The sequence below is a fragment of the Suillus clintonianus genome (genome assembly GCF_016758775.1).
Source record: "Suillus clintonianus strain FC179 chromosome Unknown DEU56scaffold_6, whole genome shotgun sequence".
NCBI lineage: Eukaryota > Fungi > Basidiomycota > Agaricomycetes > Boletales > Suillaceae > Suillus > Suillus clintonianus.
Window position 1 is genome coordinate 24,788 of NW_024539230.1, and position 25,689 is coordinate 50,476.

The 25,689-nt window shown below is 47.9% G+C and overlaps 10 protein-coding genes across 10 annotated transcripts; 6 read left to right on the forward strand and 4 right to left on the reverse strand.

Moving 5' to 3' along the window:
- Positions 1–296: 296 nt before the first annotated feature.
- DEU56DRAFT_773294 (pseudouridine synthase) lies at positions 297–2,920 on the forward strand. Its single transcript, XM_041351558.1, has 12 exons — positions 297–394; positions 460–862; positions 922–1,007; positions 1,057–1,162; positions 1,212–1,293; positions 1,343–1,484; positions 1,533–1,611; positions 1,658–1,721; positions 1,778–1,798; positions 1,851–1,930; positions 1,988–2,272; positions 2,323–2,920. The coding sequence occupies exons 2-12, from the start codon at positions 677–679 to the stop codon at positions 2,728–2,730; spliced, it is 1,539 nt and encodes a 512-aa protein (XP_041213613.1). The 5' UTR covers positions 297–394; positions 460–676; the 3' UTR covers positions 2,731–2,920.
- Positions 2,921–3,005: 85 nt separating this feature from the next.
- DEU56DRAFT_469602 (uncharacterized protein) lies at positions 3,006–5,729 on the forward strand. The gene is made up of 15 exons (XM_041346380.1): positions 3,006–3,127; positions 3,184–3,544; positions 3,598–3,693; positions 3,741–3,840; positions 3,891–4,021; positions 4,078–4,274; positions 4,324–4,468; positions 4,529–4,684; positions 4,741–4,761; positions 4,809–4,855; positions 4,914–4,972; positions 5,028–5,164; positions 5,246–5,291; positions 5,363–5,513; positions 5,567–5,729. Exons 1-15 carry the CDS (start codon positions 3,125–3,127, stop codon positions 5,636–5,638), a joined length of 1,722 nt encoding a protein of 573 aa, XP_041213614.1. The 5' UTR covers positions 3,006–3,124; the 3' UTR covers positions 5,639–5,729.
- A 201-nt stretch (positions 5,730–5,930) lies between these two features.
- On the reverse strand, positions 5,931–7,015 carry DEU56DRAFT_751760 (uncharacterized protein; the record flags this gene model as incomplete). The annotated part of the gene is made up of 3 exons (XM_041349585.1): positions 5,931–6,179; positions 6,236–6,823; positions 6,875–7,015. The coding sequence occupies 3 exons, from the start codon at positions 7,013–7,015 to the stop codon at positions 5,931–5,933; spliced, it is 978 nt and encodes a 325-aa protein (XP_041213615.1).
- Positions 7,016–8,604: 1,589 nt separating this feature from the next.
- On the reverse strand, positions 8,605–10,843 carry DEU56DRAFT_726901 (uncharacterized protein; the record flags this gene model as incomplete). Its single annotated transcript, XM_041347948.1, has 6 exons — positions 8,605–8,914; positions 8,968–9,239; positions 9,297–9,653; positions 9,710–10,240; positions 10,306–10,725; positions 10,775–10,843. 6 exons carry the CDS (start codon positions 10,841–10,843, stop codon positions 8,605–8,607), a joined length of 1,959 nt encoding a protein of 652 aa, XP_041213616.1.
- Positions 10,844–12,071: 1,228 nt separating this feature from the next.
- Positions 12,072–13,790, forward strand: DEU56DRAFT_469565 (isoprenoid synthase domain-containing protein). The gene is made up of 6 exons (XM_041346379.1): positions 12,072–12,813; positions 12,865–12,931; positions 12,987–13,065; positions 13,184–13,286; positions 13,344–13,462; positions 13,519–13,790. The coding sequence occupies exons 1-6, from the start codon at positions 12,273–12,275 to the stop codon at positions 13,627–13,629; spliced, it is 1,020 nt and encodes a 339-aa protein (XP_041213617.1). The 5' UTR covers positions 12,072–12,272; the 3' UTR covers positions 13,630–13,790.
- Positions 13,791–14,053: 263 nt separating this feature from the next.
- DEU56DRAFT_907596 (UbiA prenyltransferase family) lies at positions 14,054–15,355 on the forward strand (the record flags this gene model as incomplete). Its single annotated transcript, XM_041356921.1, has 8 exons — positions 14,054–14,138; positions 14,201–14,353; positions 14,411–14,528; positions 14,582–14,670; positions 14,721–14,817; positions 14,884–14,920; positions 14,976–15,218; positions 15,275–15,355. 8 exons carry the CDS (start codon positions 14,054–14,056, stop codon positions 15,353–15,355), a joined length of 903 nt encoding a protein of 300 aa, XP_041213618.1.
- Positions 15,356–16,602: 1,247 nt separating this feature from the next.
- Positions 16,603–17,946, forward strand: DEU56DRAFT_907597 (isoprenoid synthase domain-containing protein; the record flags this gene model as incomplete). Its single annotated transcript, XM_041356922.1, has 6 exons — positions 16,603–17,140; positions 17,191–17,257; positions 17,311–17,389; positions 17,511–17,640; positions 17,697–17,815; positions 17,875–17,946. 6 exons carry the CDS (start codon positions 16,603–16,605, stop codon positions 17,944–17,946), a joined length of 1,005 nt encoding a protein of 334 aa, XP_041213619.1.
- A 485-nt stretch (positions 17,947–18,431) lies between these two features.
- Positions 18,432–19,787, reverse strand: DEU56DRAFT_726863 (farnesyl-pyrophosphate synthetase; the record flags this gene model as incomplete). Its single annotated transcript, XM_041347945.1, has 4 exons — positions 18,432–19,079; positions 19,136–19,357; positions 19,412–19,549; positions 19,668–19,787. 4 exons carry the CDS (start codon positions 19,785–19,787, stop codon positions 18,432–18,434), a joined length of 1,128 nt encoding a protein of 375 aa, XP_041213620.1.
- A 1,185-nt stretch (positions 19,788–20,972) lies between these two features.
- DEU56DRAFT_773349 (UbiA prenyltransferase family) lies at positions 20,973–22,505 on the forward strand (the record flags this gene model as incomplete). The annotated part of the gene is made up of 8 exons (XM_041351559.1): positions 20,973–21,057; positions 21,109–21,261; positions 21,317–21,434; positions 21,488–21,576; positions 21,627–21,723; positions 21,784–21,820; positions 21,876–22,118; positions 22,175–22,505. The coding sequence occupies 8 exons, from the start codon at positions 20,973–20,975 to the stop codon at positions 22,253–22,255; spliced, it is 903 nt and encodes a 300-aa protein (XP_041213621.1). The 3' UTR covers positions 22,256–22,505.
- Positions 22,506–23,277: 772 nt separating this feature from the next.
- Positions 23,278–25,271, reverse strand: DEU56DRAFT_470314 (uncharacterized protein). The gene is made up of 15 exons (XM_041346381.1): positions 25,059–25,271; positions 24,940–24,998; positions 24,856–24,888; positions 24,785–24,804; positions 24,716–24,730; positions 24,624–24,662; positions 24,539–24,567; positions 24,466–24,479; positions 24,385–24,417; positions 24,163–24,222; positions 23,970–24,110; positions 23,689–23,917; positions 23,585–23,633; positions 23,522–23,532; positions 23,278–23,458 (listed from the first exon to the last, which is right to left on the reverse strand). The coding sequence occupies exons 2-15, from the start codon at positions 24,992–24,994 to the stop codon at positions 23,341–23,343; spliced, it is 846 nt and encodes a 281-aa protein (XP_041213622.1). The 5' UTR covers positions 24,995–24,998; positions 25,059–25,271; the 3' UTR covers positions 23,278–23,340.
- Between the last annotated feature and the right edge of the window lie 418 nt (positions 25,272–25,689).

Below are 25,689 nucleotides of genomic sequence, written 5' to 3' on the forward strand. Positions count from 1 at the left end.
CGTCCCGATCGGCCGTTCTATGCCGATGCGCGAATTGCTTGCAACTTTTAAAGCGAAACCCAAGGAGGTTTGAGTCTGTTTGAGTATGCTCGAGAGACAAGTGATGCTAGTGGAAGCGGCAAACGTAACCTGGTAAAATCATGTGAGAAAGCTATAACCACACATATGCTACTTAGCTCTTGCCATGTCAGACACAATCCATGAAGCATGCTAGATAGTCATGGTGTATGGACACTATGTAAACTTGGTTCGAAAAAATTACGGCGGCGCTTACCAGTGTGCACAGCCACACGCATTAGTAGTTCAAACTTTGACCAAAGATCTTGAAACCAAAGTAGTTGCTTGCTAGCAAAGCTGCAATTGTGCGCTCGAAGAGAAACATTCAACGTTTAACGTTCGTAATTTACCTCCCTGATTTATCTTTGCGAGCAAATTGAAAGTGTTCAACTGGGTTCGCAGATATAGCTGAACTGACCTAGTCACCTAGGTTCTAGGACCGTGACTGTTTCGTTCTATCGTTTTGAACTCACTCAAGTCAGTTAAGCTCTTCTGGAGCAACGTCGCTGTGGCCCACATTCTCCGATTCAAGCGCGAGTCCCGTGAGCGCCTTCCGCTCACAACAATCTCATCGCTCGGTCAATTTCGTCACGTCCTTGCGAGATTCCTAACCGCAGCTATGTCTGATGGAGCCGTACTACCTGATGAGTCACGATCGCCTCCATCGTCACAAAAGGATGCAGGGTTGAAGAAGCTCCCGCCATATTGGTACCCGTATACGACTATGGCAAAGGAGCGCTGGCTTGGACGGGAGATCCTAGAAATCGTATCGACAGAATTCAGGGATCGATCTATGGAGTACTATGTAGGTGCTTACAAGTCGATTGGTTTTTTCTTCTCTAGAAGTCACTATGCATTGTGCAGCGGTACGCCCTTGAATCCGGCGTGACAACAATTAACGGTAAGGTCGCAACACCAGACACAGTAGTGAGGAATGGCGATCGTATAGAGTAAGCCCATTCTTTCTGGGATGGAAGTCTTTATTCATCGTATGTGTAGGAATGTTGTGCACCGGCATGAGCCTCCAGTCACGTCTACGCCCGTCAAAATTGTATTACACGATAAAGAGCGCGACTTTTTGGTCATCGATAAACCTGGTAGCATAGTTCGTCCTTATTAAATCTCCTCGTAGTGCAATTAACCTAGTGACACAGCCAGTACACGCATCTGGTCGTTACTACCGCCACAGCTTAGTGGAGATACTTCGTAATGAATTTGGTTTCCCGAAAATCTACAGTGTGTCCTCCGATCTGCTCGAAAATAAAACTTACTTATCCAGTTACAGCGATCAATCGCCTAGATAGACTTACATCTGGTTTGATGATCGTGCCATTGAACGCCGATCTGGCGCGTTCTTTATCAGCCGAATTCGTCAATGGTCTAATCCGCAAAGAATATATTGCTCGATGCAAAGGGGATTTTCCAGCGTGAGTATTTTAGCCTCCTTATATGGTGTAGTGAGGAAATGTGCACAGTGAGGAAGTGATATGTGAAGAACCCCTCCTGACTGTTGATCGACAAATGGGGCTAAACATAGTGCACCCAGAAGGAAAGGTACGTGCAGGCTTCTGCTGCCAGTGAAGTTTTTGACAATTTGCAGCCAGCGAAGACGATTTTCAACCGGCTTCATTACGATTCTGCGACTAACACGAGTGTGCTACACTGTGAGACTTACAGTTATATACTGTGTTTGATGGACACGCTCATTCTTTACCCCTAGGTCGTCCCATGACCGGTCGATGTAGGACTCACCCTGATGCCATGTCGGATGTTCCTGACCAATTTCGTTATAGCACATCAGATACGAGTCCATCTACAATACCTCGGTCATCCAATAGCCAATGACCCTGTTTACTCCGAGGAACGAATATGGGTGAGAGTCTTCGTCTTGTCTCAAGAATGCCCCGCATAACACCCACTCCCTCCGTAGGGAGCTAATCTTGGCAAAGGGGGCGTTGATGTTATTCCTTGCGAGAACCGTGCTCCACCAGCGCCACCAGCGCATCTGCTGAGTGATAATAGTCCGGAAGCTCTTAACCTGAAACCCTCCGACGCCACAGGCTCCCCATTATTGCTTGCTTCGGAAGTGGAGGACAATGGGAAATCGGGAGCGAAATTGTTCCCCCGCGAAACTGGACACGATATTGGAATGGGATCGCCTGTCCCGCTGTCGTCTGAAGCGGTGGAGATTATAACAAGGCTCCGGAATATGAAGGTGCGTGATACAAAATATGAGTTGGTGTGGGATTCACTCATGGAAATCAGGATGAAGACGAGGATTGGAGTCGCTGGCGAGATGTCGTGTTTCGAGCAAAGGGATCACTCGCACCAAAGAACATCCCTCGTGCGCCCCTTCCTCCACAGAACAAACGCAAAAAAGGGGGTCCTTCCCTCCCTCAAACTGCTCTGCCAGAAGATATGGCCTTGGCCCCACAGTTGACTCAAGGGGAAGCTCTAGCACGACTTTCGCAGATGGAGGCCCCTCCCCCAGCTGTCGACCCAGCAACAGGAACTCTGTATTGTTCAGAGTGCTACTTACCGTTGCATCCTGATCCGAAGCCAGAAAAGTTGTATATTTTTCTGCATGCACTTAGATATACCACAAGTCTCGGGTCCTTTGAGACGGATGTACCAGAGTGGGGAGCTGAAGGATGGAAGTGGGACCAGGTCTAGCTGGGTATTACGCTCAGCGATAAGCGATGCCATTTTTACATCCATGGGCTCCATGGAGCACTACGCACTACCCCCAAGACAGGTCAAGCGCAGCGCCCAAGTCGTTGATAAATTGTTCAAAAAATTTTCTTCCCTGTGCTTAAATGAACACAATACGCCCTGCACATCATCGAGAATTTGCCCTGAATTTGCTATCAGAAAACTAAGTATGCCGCTCCGAAGGCTGTCCCGGATCAGTCCCATGAACTTGCGTAAGTTGCAATAAAAATAGACTTGTTTGAACTTTGCCGGCAGCGCAGCTTGACCGCTTCAACACATCGCTCAGACGAAGTTATCCCGAGTTGTCAATATTATCTGAATATCTGGCTTTGCAATTGGATAACTTTATGGACCGATGGTAAGTCGCTACTCCTACGTACGCTACCTTGCAGGCTGCAGCTGATGAGTGACAAGGTCCTCCTCGAGATACATCATAACTACGGAACTCTTCCCTCGAGCGAGTCAACGGAAAATGTCAGCGAGGACGTCGACGTTATTCTAGAATCATTACTAGGAGATAAGAAGGGCATCACACTTGACACACCGCATGGAGGCTCCTTAGTAGTTCATGGAGGTGGTCATACCTATAACTATTCATACGGAAAAAGCGGAATTCCAGGTCTAGTTCACAATCGCTATGCTGTTGCGTGCGCAGCGTTTGCTGGTATTGGCGGTATTTCATTCGGGTACGACCAAGGCGTCATCTCCAATGTCCTCGTCATGAAAGACTTTCTGGCTCGATGGCCAATCGGTCCATGGGAGAAGGGATTGATGAGTATGCTAAGTCGCGGTCTCGTTTGGTATATCTGCTCATGTTGAAAATGGCAGCTGCTGTCCTCGAACTTGGCGCATTGTTTGGTGCCATTACGAGCGGAATTTTGGCAGACAAGTATTCTAGACGTCATTCCATCTTCTTTGCGTCCAGTGGGTCCTTTGTTTATCCCAGAAAAATGTCCTAATCACTCTGTCAGTTATTTTCTGCATTGGCTCAGGGCTGCAATGCGGGGCGCAGTCGTTGAACGATCTTATTATTGGGCGAGCAATTGGTGGCTTCGGAGTTGGGGCCCTGAGGTGATTTCAAAACTTGAATGTGCTCTAGTTATGTAACTGAGTGGCGATAGCATGCTTTCGCCGCTTTATATGGCCGAGATTAGTCCCCCAGAGCTCCGCGGCTCACTCATGGCGCTTGAGCAACTCGCTATCGTCCTTGGAGTTGTACTTGGTTTTTGGACAGGTTTTCTTACAAGAAACAGTTCGTGCTTCTGTCATGAATCTCAGTTGTTCTCATTTGGTGTATCGGGTTTCTAGTTCCCGGATCTGCTTCATGGAGAATTCCACTAGCGTTCCAGTTCTTCCCAGGTATCTCGCTTTGCCTTGGATGCTTTGTTCTACCGGAATCACCCCGATTACTGGTGCTCCGTGGTCGTATGGATGACGCACGACAAACGTTAGCCAAACTCCGTTTGCGCACCCCTGAAGAAGCAAAGGAAGATCCGTTGATTCAGGTGTTTTTTTTTCCTGTTCTGCGTCTATCCAGTAACTGACGTATCACAGCTTGAGTTATTAGAAATGCAAATTAGTGTTGCTCTCGTCCGACAGATTTCAACAGACGGACTCTCACGCGAGGCATGGACAACACTCTTTAGCCGCAAGTACGTTAGACAGACTTTTATTGGCATCATGATCATGTTCTTTCAACGTCAGTGCCATCTTTATGAACTGCGTGCGAGTCTGTGCCTGAACAATGATCATATTATAGAATGGAGTGGCATTAATGCACTGCTCTATTATGGTCCTACTCTGGTTGAAAGCATAGGGATGCGCGGGGATACCGTCACCCTACTCGTTTCAGGTGGAATCGGAATCGTACAATTTCTCGCTGTTTTCCCGGCCATTATATTTCTCGACCGGTGGGGTGTGTGCTTTTTGTCGTTTCTATGATTGTGTGTTATCTCAGTGCGCTTCTCATAGGTCGTAAACCCCTTCTCAAAGGTTCGCATCTTTGTTCTTGAATTATCATTTGGCTGACTGCAGCAAAGGCGGCAGCGCAATTATGGCGGTGTCGCATTTCCTGATCGCAATCTTAGTATGTCCCCTATTTATGATCAATATTTACTGAGCCACAAGAATCCTTTCTTGTACAGATTCACCTTTTCCAAGATGACTGGGGATCGAACACCATGGCAGCTTGGGTGGCAGTGTTGTAAGTTCATTCACCCCGCTTCACTTCACATATCCACGTGAATGATTCCCTATAGTTGCACGTACACATTTACTGCAGCCTACGGCATGTCCCTTGGACCTATTGGTTGGGTTCTTCCCAGTGAGGTATTCCCTCTTTCTATGCGAAGCAAGGGGGTATCCCTATCAACCGCTTCGAACTGGATCAACAATTGTCTGTTCTGTTCTTTGTTTCCGTAACTCAACACTGACATAATACTTATTTTCCCCCGCTGCTTCTGTTCTTCTTTCACAGTCTTGATTGGCCTGATCACGCCACCACTGATGGAGATGTCCGCTGCGTATGTCTATCCTTCGTATTCAGATATTTCGGCGGTGATTTATCGTTTACGGACCCTGCATTATTTGGCAGCGCAACCTTTATGATATTCGCGTGTGCCTGTTTCGGGGCCTATCTGTGGTCTAATTATGTTGTGCCAGAGACGGCGGGAGTTTCTCTCGAAGAAATGGATGCAGTCTTTGGTTCTGCAGCAGGTCAGGAAGACCGCAAACGGAAATTCGAGGTATGAGAACTGTCCTGCACAATCTAGTCTTGCGTATTCTTATGTTATCCCAGCTGGAACGCGAGCTTGGCCTGCATGCTCTAATTAAGAGTCTCGTCGCTTCGGACGCACCAGGTCAAGAGTAAAACGTCAACTCCAATGCATTCAACAAGATATGGTATCTACGTATCTAGATTTACCATGTTACCATGTCATCTAGCTACGATGTGTACAGTATAGCGCACTAATACTCCGTATGGTTCCTGCCATTATACATTTTAATCTCAAAGAATACGGGCGGATTAGTGAGCGTTCAGACTGATAAATATGATTAAGACAATGAGCGTATGTCGGGGCGTGGTAAGGAACGTGGCAAGGAGCGCGTGGATCGAGACGAGGTGCGGTGATGTGAATGCTGCGTGTTTAGTGCATCGGAGACTAGTGGGATGTTGTACGCCGCCGGCCTGTAAGAGTGCCATATGCGCCCGAGAAGAGCTTGAGCTTCCCGGAAGGAGCATCAGGCGGGTCCTGTGCCGTATGATTGCGGCGGGAGTCGCGTTGCTGTGGCACGGGGAAGAAGTGTACCGAGTGATTCGCGTTTTGGTACAACATACGTGACTCAGACTCTGCAATAATCATGCGCTGGGGAGACTGTGCCGTGTATGATTCGGGAGATGGAAGGAACGACTTGAATCCCGTGGTCAGCCACGTGGTAAGATACGAGAACATTACAGAATGCTCACCACTTTGCGCTCCACCTGCGTCATGATAGGATCCGGGCCCCTCTGTTCCGATTCTTCCGAATCGCTTTCCCTCTCTGTTTGCCACACCCACGGCTTGTCCTCCGGGGAGGGCTGGAGCACTGGCTCCTCCTCGTCATCGTACACAGCTTCTGCCCAACAGATGTCCAAAAAACAGTCCTTTGGAGCATACAGAAGCTGTTCGTCTAGTGCGCCAAGACAGGTAACGTCAAAATCCACTTCGCGTAGCGAGCTGTCAAAAATCCATATAGGGTGCGAGGCTTCAAGTCCCGCTGACCCTGGGGTCACAGGAATGGTAAAAATGGGACTCGAGCCATCCTGCGTTAGTGCGGGGCTTTGCGAGTGGTCTGAAGCGAGAGAGTTTTTGAAATCGAGTACAGGCAGACTTGGTGGGTGGAAGGAATCGATAGGTGTCGGTGAGCGTGGGGGATCAGGGTGGTCGTAATGAAATTCTGGGAATAGGCGTGCGAAAGGAGTGCTGGGGATCTGCGCTTCTGCTCTCCTGAACGCGTCCGAGGTCGCTCGAGGGCGAGCGAAGGACTCTCCGGTGGGAGAATAGAACGCAGTGACCTGTAATATATCATGATGCTCGGTCAGAAGCCTTGACAAAAGGAGACTTACGGGGAGGTCAAGGCATGAATCATCGATGCTTGTCCTGATAGATGTTGGGAATGATATCTGGGCGACTCTCGCAAAACGGGTAGCGAAACGGTCGCGAGGAGTGCATCTATCAACAGTGAACTTCGTACACTTCAAATTCATCGGAAAGATATTTAAAGGGAGGGAGGGAGGGAGGAAGGAAGGAAGGGGGATTCGGAAAAAAAAACCACAGCAAGCTCAGACGACCACCTCGGGAGGGAGAGAATGTTAGGTCTTGTCGTGAAGTTACATCGCTATCTTTATCCAAAGCAAAGTATGGGCGTCAACTCCATCGTGAAGACCCGAAACCAACCTTATATGAAAATGAAACGTAATGGATTGCGTACTGGATAGACTTCCCTGTTCAGAAGCAGGAATTGGACCAACAGAAGGCGTTGGGCCGCCGGTAAAATCAGGGAATCATGGGAAGTGCACAGGATGATTGCATGATGGACTTGATCAAGTTAAACGCTAGAGGTCAAAATCGGCTCCCAAACGACCGAGGTCTGACGAGCAAAGGATCCTCTGGGACGGAATGAGTGGCGCATACCTAGGCGACATCAAACACATATAATCCACGCGAGGTAAGCGCTGTTATTATGCTAGGGTCCTTGACTGTAGACCCTTGATGAAAATGAATCATCAAGACGTCAGAGGATCATAATGGAGCTGATTGGACGGGGCTCAAATTGGACATTAAGTGTGTACCTCGACGAAAAAATTGCATCATGCCGTAGCTGAAGAAGTTAAGCACGGTTACCCACCAAACAATGTGTACTGTTCTTTTCGGTTCACCAGTGGTTGTCAGACACGATCCAGTGACGTTGGGAGGGAGGAGGCTTCCGAGGCATCGAAGGACGCCACCATGATGGATGGAAAGCCCCACATTCAAGGTGTCCGGGACCGCATCGATTCCACACAAACGGAACTTGTTACGATAGTGACTTCACCGAATCGTCCGTTTTGACAGTCCGTGGTGGAAACGGGTGTCACGGACGGTCGCCGAGCCTAGCTATGGAACGTTAGCGGTGTTTGAGATCAACCATGCTAAGTATACCATTCCTTACGACTACTGTCTTCAGATTGACCACATTCCTTGTCAGTGGTCTGAATCATGCAGAGGAAATCAATTCGTGGTAGTACACTAGGGTTGCACAAGAAACGCTGCGATTACTCCGATATATTGCTACTGCACAAATAAACACACGAAAAAGACAAACAACGCGAAAAACGATGTGTAGTCTCCACAAGGAGAAATGAGCTACGGTAGCGGTATGAGCGTGAGTTAAAAAGAGAAATTAGCACATCGTCTCAGGTCGGATTCGGTATGGGACGCGATATGTGGGGTGTACAGTCCGCGTTGACGGGGTTAATGAGAGGCATAAGTGAAGCAATGCAACGAGCGTGGGGTGTGCGAGAAACACAGTTGGACAAAGAGGATATAAGTAAGTGTGAACATGGAATGGAAAGAAAGTAAAAGATAAAGCGGATACCAAAATGTGAGTAAAGTAACACTAACAACGGCCAGACTGAGAAAGCGAAGTGAATAAAGAACACAACAACCAATAGCCCAATGGGTCCCCTCACGAGGACATCCGAGGCCATCCTTCACATCCACTCGTTGTTGGCGACTTTTTCGAGAGGGAGAGCGGGCGCAAACACGGGGTATACGGGGACACTTCCACAGCAGAGCACACTGGGGCGATTGAGATTTAAATGGACGCTTCCATCTCCTCTGGCGCGGATACAATGACGTTGGCATTGTTCCCCTCTTCCTCAAGAACCACAAATGAGGAAGTCTCTATGGACTCGATAGCGCTTGCGGGCTCTGCGCTTGCTGGACCGTTTCCACTGGCGCTCCGCCTGACTGAAGAGCCACCTTGGGGACCTGATCGCGGCGGGTTTGCACACCGATCCTTGCCATGCGCAATGCGCAAGTTTGCGTAATCAGGCTTGATCTTAATGCTATCGATGGCCTTGATAGCATTAGAGATATTGGTGAAATTAACGAAGGCGCAGTTCCTAAAGATGATAACGTCAGAAAACGCCATCGACCGCCAACTACGATAACGCACTTTTCCCTAAGGAAATTGACCAGCTCGATGTCCCCAAATTCCCCGAAGTCTTTCTTGAGCTTCTCTTCATTGAACGATTCAAAATCCTCAATGTTGCCCACGTAAACATTCCGGGTGGCCCCTGAGTGCACAGCGAGTGCAAGACTAGGTGCCAATGGACCAGAATTTTTGCCCCAACCAATTTTGAGCCGACGGTTGTTCAAGGTAAGGCCTTGATAGGATGCCACTTGGTAGAACGTGAACGCTGCTGCTGGGTCCACAAAAGTGACGAACTACAACCCAAATAGATCAGCAAATGCACTTCAAACATGCCAGAAAAAAAGGCTCACGGCAATGTGCTTGTCCTGCATGTACCTTACGCTCTGCAACACACCACCGCGAATCGCGTTGCACAAATCCTCCGTCGTTGTCTCAGGATGAATGTTGCCCAAGTACACCGTACGATTGAGGGTTTGGCCACCTGTCATGTCGGGTGCAAAAGGGTAAGGCGTGAATGGCGAACCGAATGGGTTCGGACCCCCAGCAGGGCTCATATTTGCAGACTGAGCAACGAGAGATTGGGCAGCGGCAGCCTGGGCAGCTTGTGCAGCAGCTTGTTGAGACTTGGGTATGTATGCGCAACGATCTTTGCCGTAGTTGACGCGCTTTCCAGCCCAAGCTGGCTCCGTAGGGAGCGTGTTAACCACCTAATTAACCGCAACATCGGCACCAAAATGTGGTGAAAATTTCAAATTCAACATACCTTGGTAGCAACCGAGATACTCAAGAAATGTACGAACCCAATGTTCTTGTCACGGACAATTTTGACCTGATCGATCAGCCCGAACCGGCTGAGATCGTCCCGCAACTGCTCTTCTGTCGTGTTTTCATCCAGCCCACCGAGGTATACGTTCCGGCTCGCGTTACTCTGGCTGATGGCGAGGCTCACCTGCGCGCTGACAGGAGATGGCTTCCCCCATCCGATCTTGAGTTCCTGACCATGTAAGGACAGCTTCTTGATGGTGGCGTCGGCGTGAAACGCCGCAGCGGTTGCACCATCCAGGAAGGACAGGAAGACACACGATTTTTCAGGAAGAACACGAATGGATTCGAGGGGGCCAAAGTGCACGAGGTTAAGTAGCTCATCCACGGATGCTGTTGCGGGGAGGTTGCCAACGTAAACGGTGCGACCAGTAGCATTCGTCGTTGCGGAAAGCGCTGCAGAAATAGCCGCTGGTGAGTAAGCGCCTGGGGTCGGGGGAATGTTGACATTTAAAGAAGGTAGCCGGGATTGCTGCACATGATAAAAATGAGATTAGCGATCAGACCAATATGCGTGTCAATAATGATGACATGTACCTGACCATAGTTACCAGCTTGCGCACCGTAGGGAAAACCACCTAGCATGTTCATTCCGGGCAAACCCATGCCAAGCATATTGTAACCAAAGCCCCCATATGGTCCCACACCGTTTGGCTGTTGGGTGTGCTGTTGTTGTTGGGCAAATGCGTTTGGGTGCGCGGGGCTCATTTGAGGGTTCATGCCTGCACCATTGACAGCAGTGTTAATCGTAAGGTTCGGAGTAGAGTAAAGCTGGTTGGAGAAGGCAGGAGATGAAGGTTGGAAAGGTTGGTTGATCTGGGCATGTGGACCATAACCATAGTTGGCGAAGGCATCACGGGTAACAGTAGTGGGTGCCGCGGAAGTAGTGGAGGCACTAAATGTGGGGGACCAACGTGCCTTTTTGGCATCAGGACCGCCTACGGCATCCATGGACCTCTGATTTACGGGTCAACTGTGCGACGAGGAGACGGTAAAAAAGACAGACCTTCATCATATCGAGCTCAAAGCCGTAAGAAGGGTAGTGAGTTGCGAAAGCTGTTTGGGAGTCGTCCATATTTCCGGGTATGATGTAGGAGAATGAAATGGATTGAGAAGGAGAGCAACGGCGGAATGTATGTAGAGAAAAAAACCGAAGACCAAGTTAGAAAAGGTTTTGCAAGGTATAACGAATGACAGGGAGGTAGAGAGCGTGGGTAGGGCAATGCTATGATGTACTGTTCGTAGTACTCGTAGTACTCGTAGCCTGCCCTGTGCAAATGAGAGTGACTGATAATAAAAAAACACGCACAAAAAAGATGGGCGAAGAGTGCGATCTGATATAGATAAACTTGCAACGAAGAACTGAACAGAAACGAGTCAAGACAAGTCCTAGCACAAGAAGACCAGTCAAGACAAGATCGTCTCTTCAATTCACGGTCCCAGCGAAATAATAAACAAAGATCGCAGGAACGCGGGCAACGACGAGCACGACGACGAAGACAGCAGGCGAACGTGAATCAGACGAAGAGAAAAAAAACAGCCAACGACAAGCGAATCCGAACGATCTAGCGGCGGGCAAGTTGCTTTTTCACATCAATATCTTACTTTCCCACATACTGACGCACGGACCCACAGCTTGTGTTTCACGTTCATCATGATCAGCCGAGGTCAGATCGCCTGCGTCGTCGGGGCGCCACCATGAGATCAGGATGGTACCTATTAGATTTGAACAGGTGGGCTCGGGCTCATCGTCTTTCTATGTCATGACAAGAGACATAACAGGTTCTGATCACAGAAAAATACCATGAACCAAGGTGAGCCCGGGCTACAAATGGTGGTACCAGGATTCCGGAAGGTCGCCAGGGATCAGGTTCAAGCTCATCAAAGGTATAACCTCCCTCCATATATCGCGGCAGGTTCTGATCAAGGAAAAATTTCATGAGCTAAGGCAGTCCAGGCTAACATTTGCGTCAAGTGACAATACCTGGAAGGTCGGTGGCAGGATCCAGTCCTCAGGCTCAGGGTTCGTCACATCTTCTCACTTCATGACCTGTATAACCCCCCTCCGTAAATCGCGCAGGTTTTGATCAACCAATAGCATCTCCTTTGCCCCCCGTGCTAGCGTGCGAGGAACTATACTGACGGGGAGTTCTGTCCTATCGGCATCTCGTTTTTCTCAGATGCAGGCTAGTATAATACATCAAGCCTATTCAATTGTGCATCGAGGTCCACGATAACGGAGAATGCTTTTATATAGTCTCCTATGTACCGTTCTCATGCTTTTTTATCACCGCTGTCTCGTAATGATCCACGACGCGTTTCAAGTTACATATCACGTTAGCATCAACGCTCGCTCTCAGAAAGGAACGTTACCAGACCAAATTATCGCGTATCAGTCGCTGCATATCATGACAGGTACTGACAGTTGATTCCTTTGCCACCGGTAACCGGTGTGCTACATATGTAGTCCAACATCGAAGGTCATTGTCTCATTACTTTCTCCCATGTCGTCTTCTCAACGGGTTTCTTTGCTCAATTCACTGCCGTCCACATCAGAGTCGCAATGGCCGCAGGCTAACGAATCGCTCATATTGGAACCATTTACATATATTACATCCAACCCTGGCAAGGAAATCCGCACGCTCCTCATTGAAGCTTTCAACGAATGGCTTGCAGTCCCGAACGACCAGCTCAAGGTCATAGACCATGTCGTTCAAATGCTGCATAACGCGAGCTTGATGCTCGATGACATAGAGGACGACGCGCAGTTGCGGAGGGGCCAGCCTGTGACGCACAAGATATACGGCATCCCACAAACTATAAACTCCGCCAACTATGTATATTTCTTGGCTTATAAGGAGCTCTCGAACCTGAGGAGACTGGGCGGGGACGGCGACGAGGCGAGGGTGGTGGGCACCAGCAATTTGGATTTGGTAGTCACGGAGGAGCTTTTGAACCTTCACCGTGGCCAGGGGTTGGAGATCTTATGGCGAGATTCGTTGAAGTGTCCAACGGAGGAAGAGTACATTTCTATGGTCAACAGCAGTACGTCTGTCCCTTCGGCACGTTAGGCAAACATTAACTTTTGGGGTGCAGAGACGGGCGGTGGTTTTAGGATTGCTGTCAAGTTGATGATGGCACACGCAACGAAGAACCTCGACATGTGAGTCCCATCCCTCTATACATAGGTCTTAATTGGATATTCATGATGTTCTTAGCGATTTCGTCCCTCTGGTAAATATTTTCGGAGTGTACGTCCAAATACGGGATGACTACATGAACTTACAAAGCACAGAGGTAAGCATGTCATTTGCCTACACTCGTACCTAGAAAGTCTATCGTCTGCAATCTGGTCGTGATACACCATGGTCCACGCATAGCGTATGAGAAGAAGAAAGGCTAACGTGTTTTCCAGCACAGTGACAACAAGGGCTTCGCAGAAGATCTCACAGAAGGAAAATTCTCCTTCCCAATCGTCCATGGAGTACGTGCGGATGAACGGAACCGAGTTGTAATGAGTGCGTAGTTATCACTGACGCTCTAGGTGGATGAATTGATCAACCGCTATCATGCAGATGTGCTACAAAAACGTCCTACGACACCGACCCTGAAACACCACACGGTTGACTATCTCCGCACACAGACAAAGTCGTTCGACTACACGCTCGAGGTGATGAGCAGCTTGGAGCGGCAGGTCTGTTGGACTTATATTTATGCACGCTCTCTGCCGAGTTTCACACGTTAATCTAGATCCGGGGGGAAATTGCGCGCCTTGGCGGAAATCCTAAGATTGAAAAGATATTGGATGCCCTGCATGTGGGACATGATCTGGGATTTGTAGATGAAGGAGTTGTACCTTGATTAGGGAGTGAATCTTGGACTTGTAACCACGTCGTTGAGGATGTAGGGTTTCAACGTAACCACTCGGTTTATCTGGGACGTTGTAACGTTGGATCATGATCACAAGATACTGTAATACACTTGAGTCCCCTTGTCTTCATTTCCACATTTATGGAAACTCACGATCTACATGGCCAGGGTGCTGCATGGTCCATAATTGGCTACTCAGCGAACTATACAGGTAAGTAAATATTGCCACCTCATAGGATGAATTTGAAAAACTAAGCAAAGCGGTGGGCCGCTGAATGAGCGCACTGGCCGCCGAACGAGTAGCAAACGTGGCATAGTATGCTGCCAGTGCACAGCAAGGCCTCGTATAATAATGAACACTGCACCAGGATGTCCGCCCCAGTTTTTATTTCCTTCCGCCGCATAACTTGTCAAGATGCCTTCTAAGGCAAGATCATTGTTCGAGCTCACCAGGCTCCACTTGTTCCCAGTGGGGTGCGACTTCATGTTTTGGGCTTTCGGTAAGACGGAAGATGATGTGACGTCCTTGTCCTTTGATTATAACTCATGGCATCATGTATAGGTTGGACATTCTTATCGGCAGCCTATCGTTTGGCGTTGCCCTTCAGCGAAGTTGCTCGGACTATTTTATTTTATGCATTGCTGGGCACATTGGTGCATAGCTCAGCCTGTGTCATAAACGATATACTTGACCGTGATCTCGATCGCAAAGTTGGTACGTCTCAGCCCAATCCTGACTGCTTTCTTGACATGTTTAATGTGGGCGGAATAGAACGTTCAAAGGATCGACCGATCGCATCAGGAGCTGTCACTACGACAGAGGCTTCTGTTCTTCTGGCTGTTCTCGTTGCTGTCCTATTCTACATGTTTTCGACTTGTGGCCCCAAAGCGTGAGTAAATCATCCCAAGAAATGTTGAAACAGTTCCGACAGACTATTTTAAGTTTCACACTGGGTGTCGTTGCATTCCCTAGTTGTATCGCGACGTATCCGTTGATGAAGCGCTGGATGAACTGGCCTTCCTTGTACCTCGGTACGACTTTCTCTTGTGAGGAACAATACGCCATTTCATCTGGTTTCAAGGCTTTGCTGCTAGCTGGGCCGTCCCAGGCACGTGGATTACGACGATTGGCCATTATAATTGGGGTATAGTCCTGAACATAGCAATTGCGTCGTGCTGGTAAGTGCGGAGGAAGGCGAAGGCGAAGGCGGTTCTCGTCGTGTCATGCTGATAATGCCTTCTTAGCTGGAATTGTATTTACGACACCATTTACGCATGTCAGGTGAGCACCTCGAAAAGTTTTCCGCCCAGAGGCATGTGCTGATCACATTGCTCAGGACAAGAAGGACGACGAGAAGGCCGGAGTCAAGTCCATGGCAGTTCATCTGGGCAAAGCCATTCGTCCTGTATTGAGTTTATTAGATGCGATCTTCTTGGTCTGTCTTTTGTGGGCTGGTTACTTGAACGACCAGCACCTTCCTTTCTACGTGATGAGTGCCATTGCCCCGTTCCTCTTGTGTCTCTGGCACATTTGGTCTTTTGATCAAAATGATCCCCAAGACTGCTGGAAGAACTTTACGGTGCGTCTAGCCGTCATAATCATGTGCACTAATCTTGATATTGTGTTGTATTTTAGGCAGGTCGCCACGGCGGGGCAATGGTCTGCGCTGGATTGATCGTCGACCACTACTTCAAAATTGCGTCCCTCGCCGGTTAAAAATACAATTCCATTCATCTACTGAACTCTTCGTAATTGTGACGCTTGGTCAAGAACCCGCTTTGCCAATACAAATCGTCCCGTAGAGCCCGAAATTTATGCCTGCAATATGACAATGTTTTTCAATAAATGCACATTTCCAATGTAGCAACTTCTTGGTGACTGCCATATGAATATACGCTCGTGTTTCCAGATTCAATCAAATCCAGTCTGCGGGCGTCAGCTGTGTGGAGACTCGAAAGGTGCGTGTCACTAAGCAATAAATAATGAATGGGTTAAATATTTATGAGGAAGGGCCCCAAGGGGTAGGAGTTAACAGTCTGCAGCCCGCAGGGAGTAATCACCATGGCCAGGAGTAGCCACATACAAATTGATATAATTATAGGCCATGAAAATTAGCTAATGCGGGTATGTCACGTCGGATGTCGCCGAGAATACCCTGAGAGTCTAAATCAGGGCTCACTGCAAAGTTCAAACGTTCATACTATGTACGGTGATGCGGTGCGTCGCAAAGTCAGTGAATAATGACTGACTGTTGCAGGAATTAGCTGTGAGTCGCTCACACGTGCATAGTTTTTATTCGAGATGTGGCACAACTGTGATGGGCTCACGGTGTGGCAGTTTCACAGTTACTGATAGCAGCCCGAGTCAACAAAAGAGCTCAATATTAATGCCTTCAAGCTTCAAGTTGTGAAGCTTACACGAGCATGCATGTCTGTTGACCACCTTTTACGTAAGACCCGCACAAGGGCTTACATTTTGACATACATCCTACGAGCAGCATATATAACGATATATATGCGGCAGGCTCTTTTTGTTGATGCAGCGGAGATTAGCGTGCACACTTAGAAGTTGTGGAGCGTTCAAGAGGCTGTCGCCGTTCAGTGCGCGAGTAGCTGCCACGTCAATTGTCTACGAGAACCTGCAACTTGTTATTTCCATGAACCGAGTGCGTTATATTTCTTCAGTAGCTGACTGGCTGGCCGACTTACTGGAGATCATCTCAGATACGTTCATGAACTTAGAAAATAAAATACCGTCACCCCAAAGCAAGTCACATCCAGGATTAAGTTTGTTGGACGGTATCACACACTATCACAGCTCATCTTCAGGGCCTGCTTAGGTGTCGTACCTGTGCCACGGGTTTCCGAAGTGCAACTTTTTGGGACCAACGCCAGCACATGCAGATTTCCCCCTACTACATAGGACTGCACCGACGCGAATTGTGTGCTCCTCGCATATCTCCAATGTCGTCCTCCCAGCTTCCTCTGCTCAATTTTCTCTCGTCTACACCAGACTCACAATGGTCGCAGGCGAATGAATCGCTTATATTGGAACCATTTACATATATCGCCTCCAATCCTGGCAAGGGGGTCCGCACACTTCTCCTTGAGGCTCTCAACATCTGGCTTGCAGTCCCGAGCGACCAGCTTAAGATCATACACCACATCGTTCAAATGCTGCATAATGCAAGCTTGATGATCGATGACATAGAAGATGATGCGCATCTGCGGAGGGGACGGCCTGCGACGCACAAAATATACGGCATCCCGCAAACCATTAATACTGCCAATTACATATATTTCTTGGCGTATAAGGAGCTCGCGAAGTTGAGAAGACAGTGTGAAGATGGGGAGGAGGCGAGGTTGGTAGACCTTAGGGATTTAGATTCGATAGTTACGGAGGAGCTTTTGAACTTACACCGTGGGCAGGGGTTGGAGATCTTGTGGCGGGATTTGTTGCAGTGCCCAACGATGGAAGAGTATACTTCCATGGTCAACAACAGTACGTCTGTACCCTTTTGGGTATATCACACTCTAATTTTCAGTGTGCAGAAACTGGCGGTGGTTTTAGGATGCCTGTCAAGTTGATGATGGCACTCGCAACGAAGAATCTCGACATGTGAGTCTTCTCACTCTAAGAATATTGTAAATAGTTATTCATGAAATCCTTAGCGATTTTGTCCCTCTGACGAATATCATTGGGGTGTACTTCCAGATTCGGGATGATTACATGAACTTGCAAAGTGCAGAGGTAAGCTTGTCATTTGCCTGCGCTTGTACCTCGAGTGTCTATCAACCAGCAAAATCTGCTATCCGGTCGTAATGCACTGTGGGCCACTCATGGTTCACGCATAGTTCATAATTTAAACCAGACAAAAGAACTAAAAGGTGTTATCCAGTACAGTGACAATAAGGGCTTTGCAGAAGACCTCACAGAAGGCAAATTCTCCTTCCCAATTGTCCACGGAGTTCGTGCGGATGACGGAAACAACATTGTGACGAGTGCGTTGATGATATCGACATCTAGGTGTATCGATTGATTAACCACTGTCATACAGGCGTGCTACAAAAACGTCCTACCACACCAACTTTGAAGCACCATGTCATTGACTACCTGCGGACGAAGACAAAGTCATTTGATTACACGCTCACGGTGATCCGAAGCTTGGAGCAGCAGGTCTGTTTGCCCATTGTGCCTGCACATAGTCGCTGCTGAAATTCTGTTTTGTGATTCAGGCCCGGGAGGAGGTTGCGCGGCTTGGCGGGAATCCCCAGCTTGAGATGATCCTTGATATCCTCCATGTGTAAATGTTAATTTGGGTGGGATGGAGATCAAGGTCTTCAGCTCCAAGTCGATAGCGAAAATTTGGATGCGTGACCATTCTTACTACATCTTTGAGAAGGGTGGAATTTTGTAGTTATTAGTACTCAGCTGGTCAGTCGAGTATATATGAGTCCCGAACCTGACTTAGTAGGCCTGACTGGTGTTTCTGGATATATTGTAGTTGTACAATGGTTTCACATCAAGTCACATTACACGGTGAGCGATCCCGAGACGTCGGAGAGTTAGCACATCAATATCTTTTCCTCTTTTACCGTTGTCATTGCGCCGCACGTTCGGTTTTGAGACTCCTGCCACATCCAATCAAGCCAAGCTACTTGTAAACATTCATGGGTATGTCAGCAATTAAACAAACGATGGTTTTCTAGTAGCCTACAATTCCGATGCTCATAAATAATCCTACAATTCCGATGCTCATAAATAATCCTACACTTCAGATACTCATGTGATCCTACGCCGTACGATTAGCAATCTTGCTCAAGAAGGCCCGGAACACGTCCCGCCTCAGAAAATGACCCTTGGACCCATCCTGCATGTCAGGTTCTGGTACCAGCTCAATGATGGCATCAATCTCCGCCATCGTGTTCTTCGAATACTCCTCGTAGCGCTTGGGAATATTCAACCCCTGCTCGTCGTTGTACATGTCCTTCACAGCTTGCTCCATCAAAGCCTGGTCAGGACCCTTCTTGCCGTAGTTCTCGAACAGAAATTGTTTCTGTTCGTCGGTGCCATGCACCAGTGCCGTGCATACGCACCAGGAACACTTGCCATCTATGATATCTGTGCCAATCTTCCCGATCTGTGCCTCGGTGCCGTGATAGTCGAGGTAGTCGTCTTGTACCTGGAAGAACTCGCCCATGGGAATGAGGATGCGGTCGGCTTCTTTGTACGGCTCATAAATCTTTCCGTTGAGCTCGTACACGTCCGGGACGCCGCACATCCGCATAGCGAGTGCAACACTAAGGTAGAAGGAGTAGTAGGCTGTTTTATACCGCACGATGAAGGTATGTTTTGCGAGGGTGTATTTGCGGATGTCGATGTTGTCCTCGGGAGCGGTGACTTGGTCAACGAGCTGACCCATCTCGGTCTTGTATGTGACCTGGGTAACTGGGATCAGAGAGGCGCATGAGGTACAACGTAAGGTGTCGTATTCACCTCATGGAACAATTCCAATAAGTCAACATAATAACTCTCACGCCTGAAGTACTTCTTGAGGATGTGATAGATGGCGCCCTCAAGCATATACGAGTCGTTGATGGCGATGTTATTTACCTTTCCGAAGCCCTTGACATCAGAGACGCGGTACCAGCAGGGTTGACCACGGCGAGAAATGGAGTTATCCATAATATCATCGGAAATGAGTGAGCAAGCTTGAAGCTGTCAGGAGGTGACTATGGGGAAATAGCAGAGAACGGATAACAGAAAACGTACGAGCTCGATACACCATCCAAGGAGGGCAGCTTTGAAATATTCGTCGTCGGTTGGAGGGCGGTTTAGGAGGATTGCGACGGTATCGACGACGGATACGCCACGATTGAGTTTACCTTTAGGGACGTTGTAGGTGAGGTTCTAATGGGTTGGGGGGGGGGGGGGGGGGGTCGAAAAGACAAATTGCCACAGGTAGTGAAAGATATACAATAGCGAGAGGTGAATATTGACATTCACTAAATCACATATAACTAATTACCTCGTTGAACCACGCTATGGCATCCTCAGGCATCTTCTCGGACTTCATGTGCGCAATCACTTCCTCGCGGATGCGCTCGAATACTGCAAGGAACTTGCTCCGGGTATCTGCATGCAACATTGTGTACGTGTGGGTAGCGGTGGGATTGAACTTGACGCTGATGTGCGGAATGAGATTAAGGCAGGAATCAACGAACCCTTGTGAGCAAAGAAGACGACCTTTAGTATCTGATCATGATGCCAGTCCTTGGAATTCTGCATAAGGGCGATGTGATAATAATTCATAATATCTGCATGCTTCTGGTGTTCGGCCAGCAAAGTTGGACCCCCGAGATTGAATGTCCTCTGAATCGTCGCCCCAGTTCTAAGAGCGTCTTCCTCGCGAGAGGTAAATTTGCCATTTGGAAGCGATATTGACTTTGCTCGCCTGAGCTCGGGAAGCTATACGCTTCCGTCGTGCCCCGCGTAATTATATGATGGCGACTTCGATATGTTGATGAAGGACTTCGAGCCTAAACTTGAATGTTAACAGGCGCTGAAGCGCTGAAGTATTGACTGGTCCCCGTTCTCCAGACAGTATTTGCAGAATGCGAAATGGAAGTGCAAGATCTTCAGGCATGCGCGCGCGGCGTCACGACATGGCTGCTTGATCATCGATCATCGATTGACGATGACAGTGGGTGCACCACGCAAAGATGCAAGACCAGAGGCCATTATGTAACATCCTGTCACCTTGTCAATGCGTCATAGATGATTTTATGTAATTTCCAAATATCTCCAAATAATGGTAAATTTGTTGGCGTGATACAATGAACTCTGATTACAATATGCCGCCGTGAGTTCAAGTTGGTACGAGACTGTTAATTTTTGAGAACTTGATCCCACAGAAAAACCAAAGACCACGTCACAGAATAAAGACGAGTTTAGTCACGTATTTTTCAAGCTTCATGATAGATGATAATCACTTTGCAGACTTGAGAGGAGCTCCAACCAGACTCCTTGGCATAGAACAAATAATGTCAACTGCAGAGCCACTTGGGTCTGTTTCGGCAAAAACCTAGTGTTCTGTACGTTCAGTAAACGTTATGGACAGGCTATCCCAAAAGGAGGAAACAATAAGTACGCGATATTGAACCGCCCACTTACATACACCAAGTTCCGTGAACGGGGTCGAGTGTATGTTATCACTCCGCCACTGTTCGGCAGCGGGATAAGAACGTAAAGGGTAGGCAGGACTACTTTATGGTTTTGACGTTCCCCACCATCGACTCCAATTTTTCTTTTGCCATTTAACTTACCTGTTGAGATGCCTTCCAAGGCGAGAGCATTGTTCGAGCTCACCAGGCTCCACTGGTTCCCAGTGGGGTGTGACTGCATGTTTTGGCCGTTCGGTAAGACATGTGATGTTCTTGTTCTTCGATTATAACTCATGGCATGTATAGGTTGGGGATTCTTGTCAGCAGCCTATCGTTTGTCGTTGCCCTTCGACGAAGTTGTTCGGAATACTTTGTTTTATGCATTACTGGCGATACTAGTGCATTGCGCAGGCTGTATCATAGATGACATACTTGACCGCGATTTTGATCGCAAAGTTGGTACGTCTCAGCTCAATCCTGACTGTGCTTTCTTGACATGTTTAATGTGGAATAGAACGTTCAAAGGATCGACCGATCGCATCAGGAGCTGTTACTACGACAGAGGCTTCTGTTCTTCTGGCTGTTCTCGTTGCTGCCCTATTCTACATGTTTTCGACTTGTGGCCCCAAAGCGTGAGTAAATCATTCCAAGAAATGTTGAAACAGTTCCGACGGACTATTTTAAGTTTCACACTGGGTGTCGTTGCATTCCCTGTTTGTGTTACGTCATATCCGCTGATGAAGCGCTGGATGAACTGGCCTTCCTTGTACCTCGGTACGACTTTCCCTTATGAGAAACAGTGCGCCATCTTATTTGGTTTTAAGGCTTTGCTGTTAGCTGGGCCGTCCCAGGCACGTGGGTTACAACGACTGGCCATTATAATTGGGGTATAATCCTGAACATAGCAATTGCGTCGTGCTGGTGAGTGCGGAGGAAGGCGAAGGCGGTTCTCGTCGTGTCATGCTGATAATGCCTTCTTAGCTGGACTTGTATTTACGACACCATTTACGCATGTCAGGTGAGCACCTCGAAAAGTTTTGCATCCAGAGGCATGTGCTGATCATATTGCTCAGGACAAGAAGGACGACGTGAAAGCCGGAGTCAAGTCCATGGCAGTCCGTCTGGGCAAAGCCATTCGTCCTGTATTGAGTTTATTCGATGTGGTCTTCTTCGTCTGTCTTTTGTGGGCTGGTTACTTGAACGACCAGCGCCTTCCTTTCTACGTGATGAGTGCCATTGCCCCGTTCCTCTTGTGTCTTTGGCACATTTGGTCTTTTGATCAAAATGATCCCCAAGACTGTTGGAAAGTTTTCACGGTGCGTCTAGCTGTTATAGCCACGTGCGCTAATCTTGATATTGTGTTGTATTTTAGGCAGCTCGCTACGGCGGGGCAATGATCTGCGCTGGATTGATCATGGACCACTACCTCAAAATTACGTCCCTCGCCGGTTGAAAACACAGTTTCACTCATTTTTTGAGCCCAAATATCGTCGTTGCACTTGTGCTGTCTTCAATATTGATCAGGAATTTGGTTTCGCGATTCAGGCAGTCGGTCGTGTAGCATGAATACAAATCATAGCGCCTGAAATGCCTCTATATCCATTTGAACAGCAGTTCGACTTGTGACGCGTGGACTCAATGCGGCAGTGGGATGCCCGTCGGTGTGACGGACAGCGAGCAAAATATAATTGCAAATCAGTCGCGAAACCATCGCTGACACAGGTCACGTGTATCCTTCGCAGGTCTCCGCTCTTTTTGTGCGTATTCAGCCTCGTCTCACTGGATATCATACAAGCGAGACTCTTGTTAGTTACCTTGCTTGACAAGGTTTCTACGACCCCCATAATTAATAGCCAACTTTCGACCAACCGGTGATTTCCGGGGCTCACGTGACCCGTTCCAGAACGGATCTCCTTATATGGCTTCGCCGCGCGCCCGGCAACATGTTATGTTTTGATTCGTATGTTTTTAATTTCTATACAACTGGCGTCTACTTTGTAACTCCTTGAGTTTAATGTTTGGGTCAAGCAAGGTTTCTGTCGATGCAGGCGGCAATTCTCGAGTGAGATGAAGCAGTCCTTAAATACTTTGAGCCCAGATTTCCGTAGCGGGGCGTCCTGTTTGATCTCGATGAGTCCATCGGAGTACATTCCTAATGCGAACGCATTAACTTGAATGCGTACGGCCAACTCGAAGTCGACCGTCTTTTACATGCGCGATATTTCTCCAATAATGATCCTTCACCTCGTGGCGCTCATATGCGGCCTCAACGTTCATCAGCGGAATGTTCTCAAATTTAGAGTCACGAGCCAAGAGCATGTCGAGTCCTCTAGAATAAATTATGCTAAGCCCCACTTTTACGCTTGGCTGTCTAGTACAAGCTCGAGATATGCTGATACTTTGTGGACATGATAGTACATAGATACAAGAAAAAATCGGCTCCGAACTACTTGCTCCCATGCACAAGTATCTGAGAGTTTTGCTAGAGCCCGAGGGCTTGAAGGACCTCACTCTACCTCCTTCCCCGTTTTGGAACCATCATGCGCAGGAGCCCGTCTCATGCTGATCGAATACTGGTGGCGAAGTCCAACATACACAATCTTCGAACGTCGTACTGACATGTACGCAGCTTTCATTGGCATGCGTATCCCAAATGCTGATGATAAGACGAGGCACGATAATAAATGGTGCTGTATCTATGAACAACAGTACGAGATACCTCGCTACCGTCTGCGCATGCCTGCGTTAGAGCTGATCTCTCTAGAATAATGGGAGATAATACCGGAAGGTTGGCCCACAGTATCGCCATGAAAATTTGGCATGCCAGATTCCTAGCGGGATTCAATGAATCCAGTTAGAAATCCCGACAGGGGAAGGGGAACTTACAGGACAAAGTATATGATATGATGTTGGACGATCATTATTACATAGGTGTTAGGCCTCATTTTGAGTTCCTTCCGTTCTCTGAGGTGTTTCTTGAGGACAGCGATTGCGAGAATAACTAGGAAAATATCATAGCATATGATGGGGATGGAAGCATATATCGCAGGCATGGGCCCAATGTGGAACGAAGTCGTGCAATACTTGATGTTCGAAGTTATCATCACTTCCTCCGCTATGCAACCAGACGTTAGCTTGCACAGGATTTGATCGAAATAGACATTCACTTGAGATCGCTGAAGGTCGACTCCATAAAAATATATCCATCGCTATGTAGAGCGCGATGACAGGTATGAAAAACCCCAGGAGAACATAAAGTACAGGCTTGGATTGGTTGTATAGAACGTAAAGACGCCAGATGAGAATGACTGCGGACGCACAATCAGTACGCGCAAAGATGCAGGAACGTGTATGACTGACCTTCCGCCAAGCAAAAATATAAAGAAATCCCCCATTGCATTAACAGAAAAATACCATGGCCTATTTCAATTTCATGATGAGCAAAGGGCGGTTTTAGCTGAATACGATACACCCACAACTAAATAAGAGATAAGCAGCAGATCAGGCTTAGCTGCAAAACGAACTTCTGACGTACGGCTGAATCTGAATCAACCTAGAAATCAGGGGGAAGAATTGATACACTCACTGCTTCAGGTATATAAAACAGACCACCCCCTAGCGCTAGTCAGCAAGTGATAGCTCAGTTGACATCATGTCACGTACAACAGGCGTAAGTCCTATGGTTCAGTGTCAACCTGCAATATACCATCTGAGGGACACAACCACCGCGACATACATTGCAATGAAAACCCCAAAGTATCGAACCTGACATAGTAACAAAAATGGGAAACCATGAAGCGCTTTGGCGGGGTAGAGCTCACAACGAGGTATAGGTATGTCATCGGTGACCACTGTCTTCCCTAGATATTCAGTCAGTTTCTAGAGCTTGATATCGTTGGAGTTGAACTCTAACCCAAACGAACTTGACCTGCGATAAGATGATTGTGAGTACTCGACGAAGATAAAACGAGCTCCTCGTTACCTCTTTCTCGAACTGAAGAACTAGATAATATTACGCTCAGCCGCAGTGCAAGATTCATGAAAGTTACTAACTGTACTCATAGGATACCAGGGTAATTGTTGCAACTGGAAAACGAGGAATAAGTTAATGGGTCGTTAAGAGCAAGGCTGACGAACCAGATATGTTGTTGTTCCATTTAAGAGCATAGGCATCGTCTTCTAGTTGCGACATGAAACTATGCAAATCAAATGGCGAATTCAAAGAGTGAGCGGTGGGCAGCTGATCACCAACGTACAATACTTATAAGGCACAGAGTCACGTTAACTTGTAAGGGCTTTCTCGGCAGTTACCCCTGTCCAGCCCAATCCTGTCCCCGTGGTAACAAGTATGAGTGTGCGTCGGAGCGGACGACCATTTCCCCGGAAAAACCTTGTCGGCGCATGTGCGCTCAACTAGAGTAGCACAAAGTAGTTCATCACCGTCACCAATCACACCATTAGAATTACAATATAATTAGACCCAACTCATTTCTGAAACGATCATCTTACATACTGGCTTCGCCTCATTGGCAGTACAGATATGAATCATCGTCTGATACCGCAAAACGTGTGGCAAGTTTCAGAATCCACGGAGATTGCAGAAATAAATAAGAGGATATTGCACGGCGACCTCGCGAAGAGGAGGGAAGTGGGCGCGACACGATCTAGCCGAGTTTCCTAAAGTCAGACGAGAATGAGAATTAGTATGAGCTATAAAGTAATAAGTAAGTGGGAAAAGGGACGGCAGAGGGCTTCTGAAGCCCCTTCAGTCGTCGCTCATGGGTTTCAGGTGTTCAATGGCAGTGCGTTGCAAGCGGCGACGTTGAAGGCACGCTGGGTGGATGAGAGACAAAGACACGACTTACCGAATCGAGCAACCGAGATCAG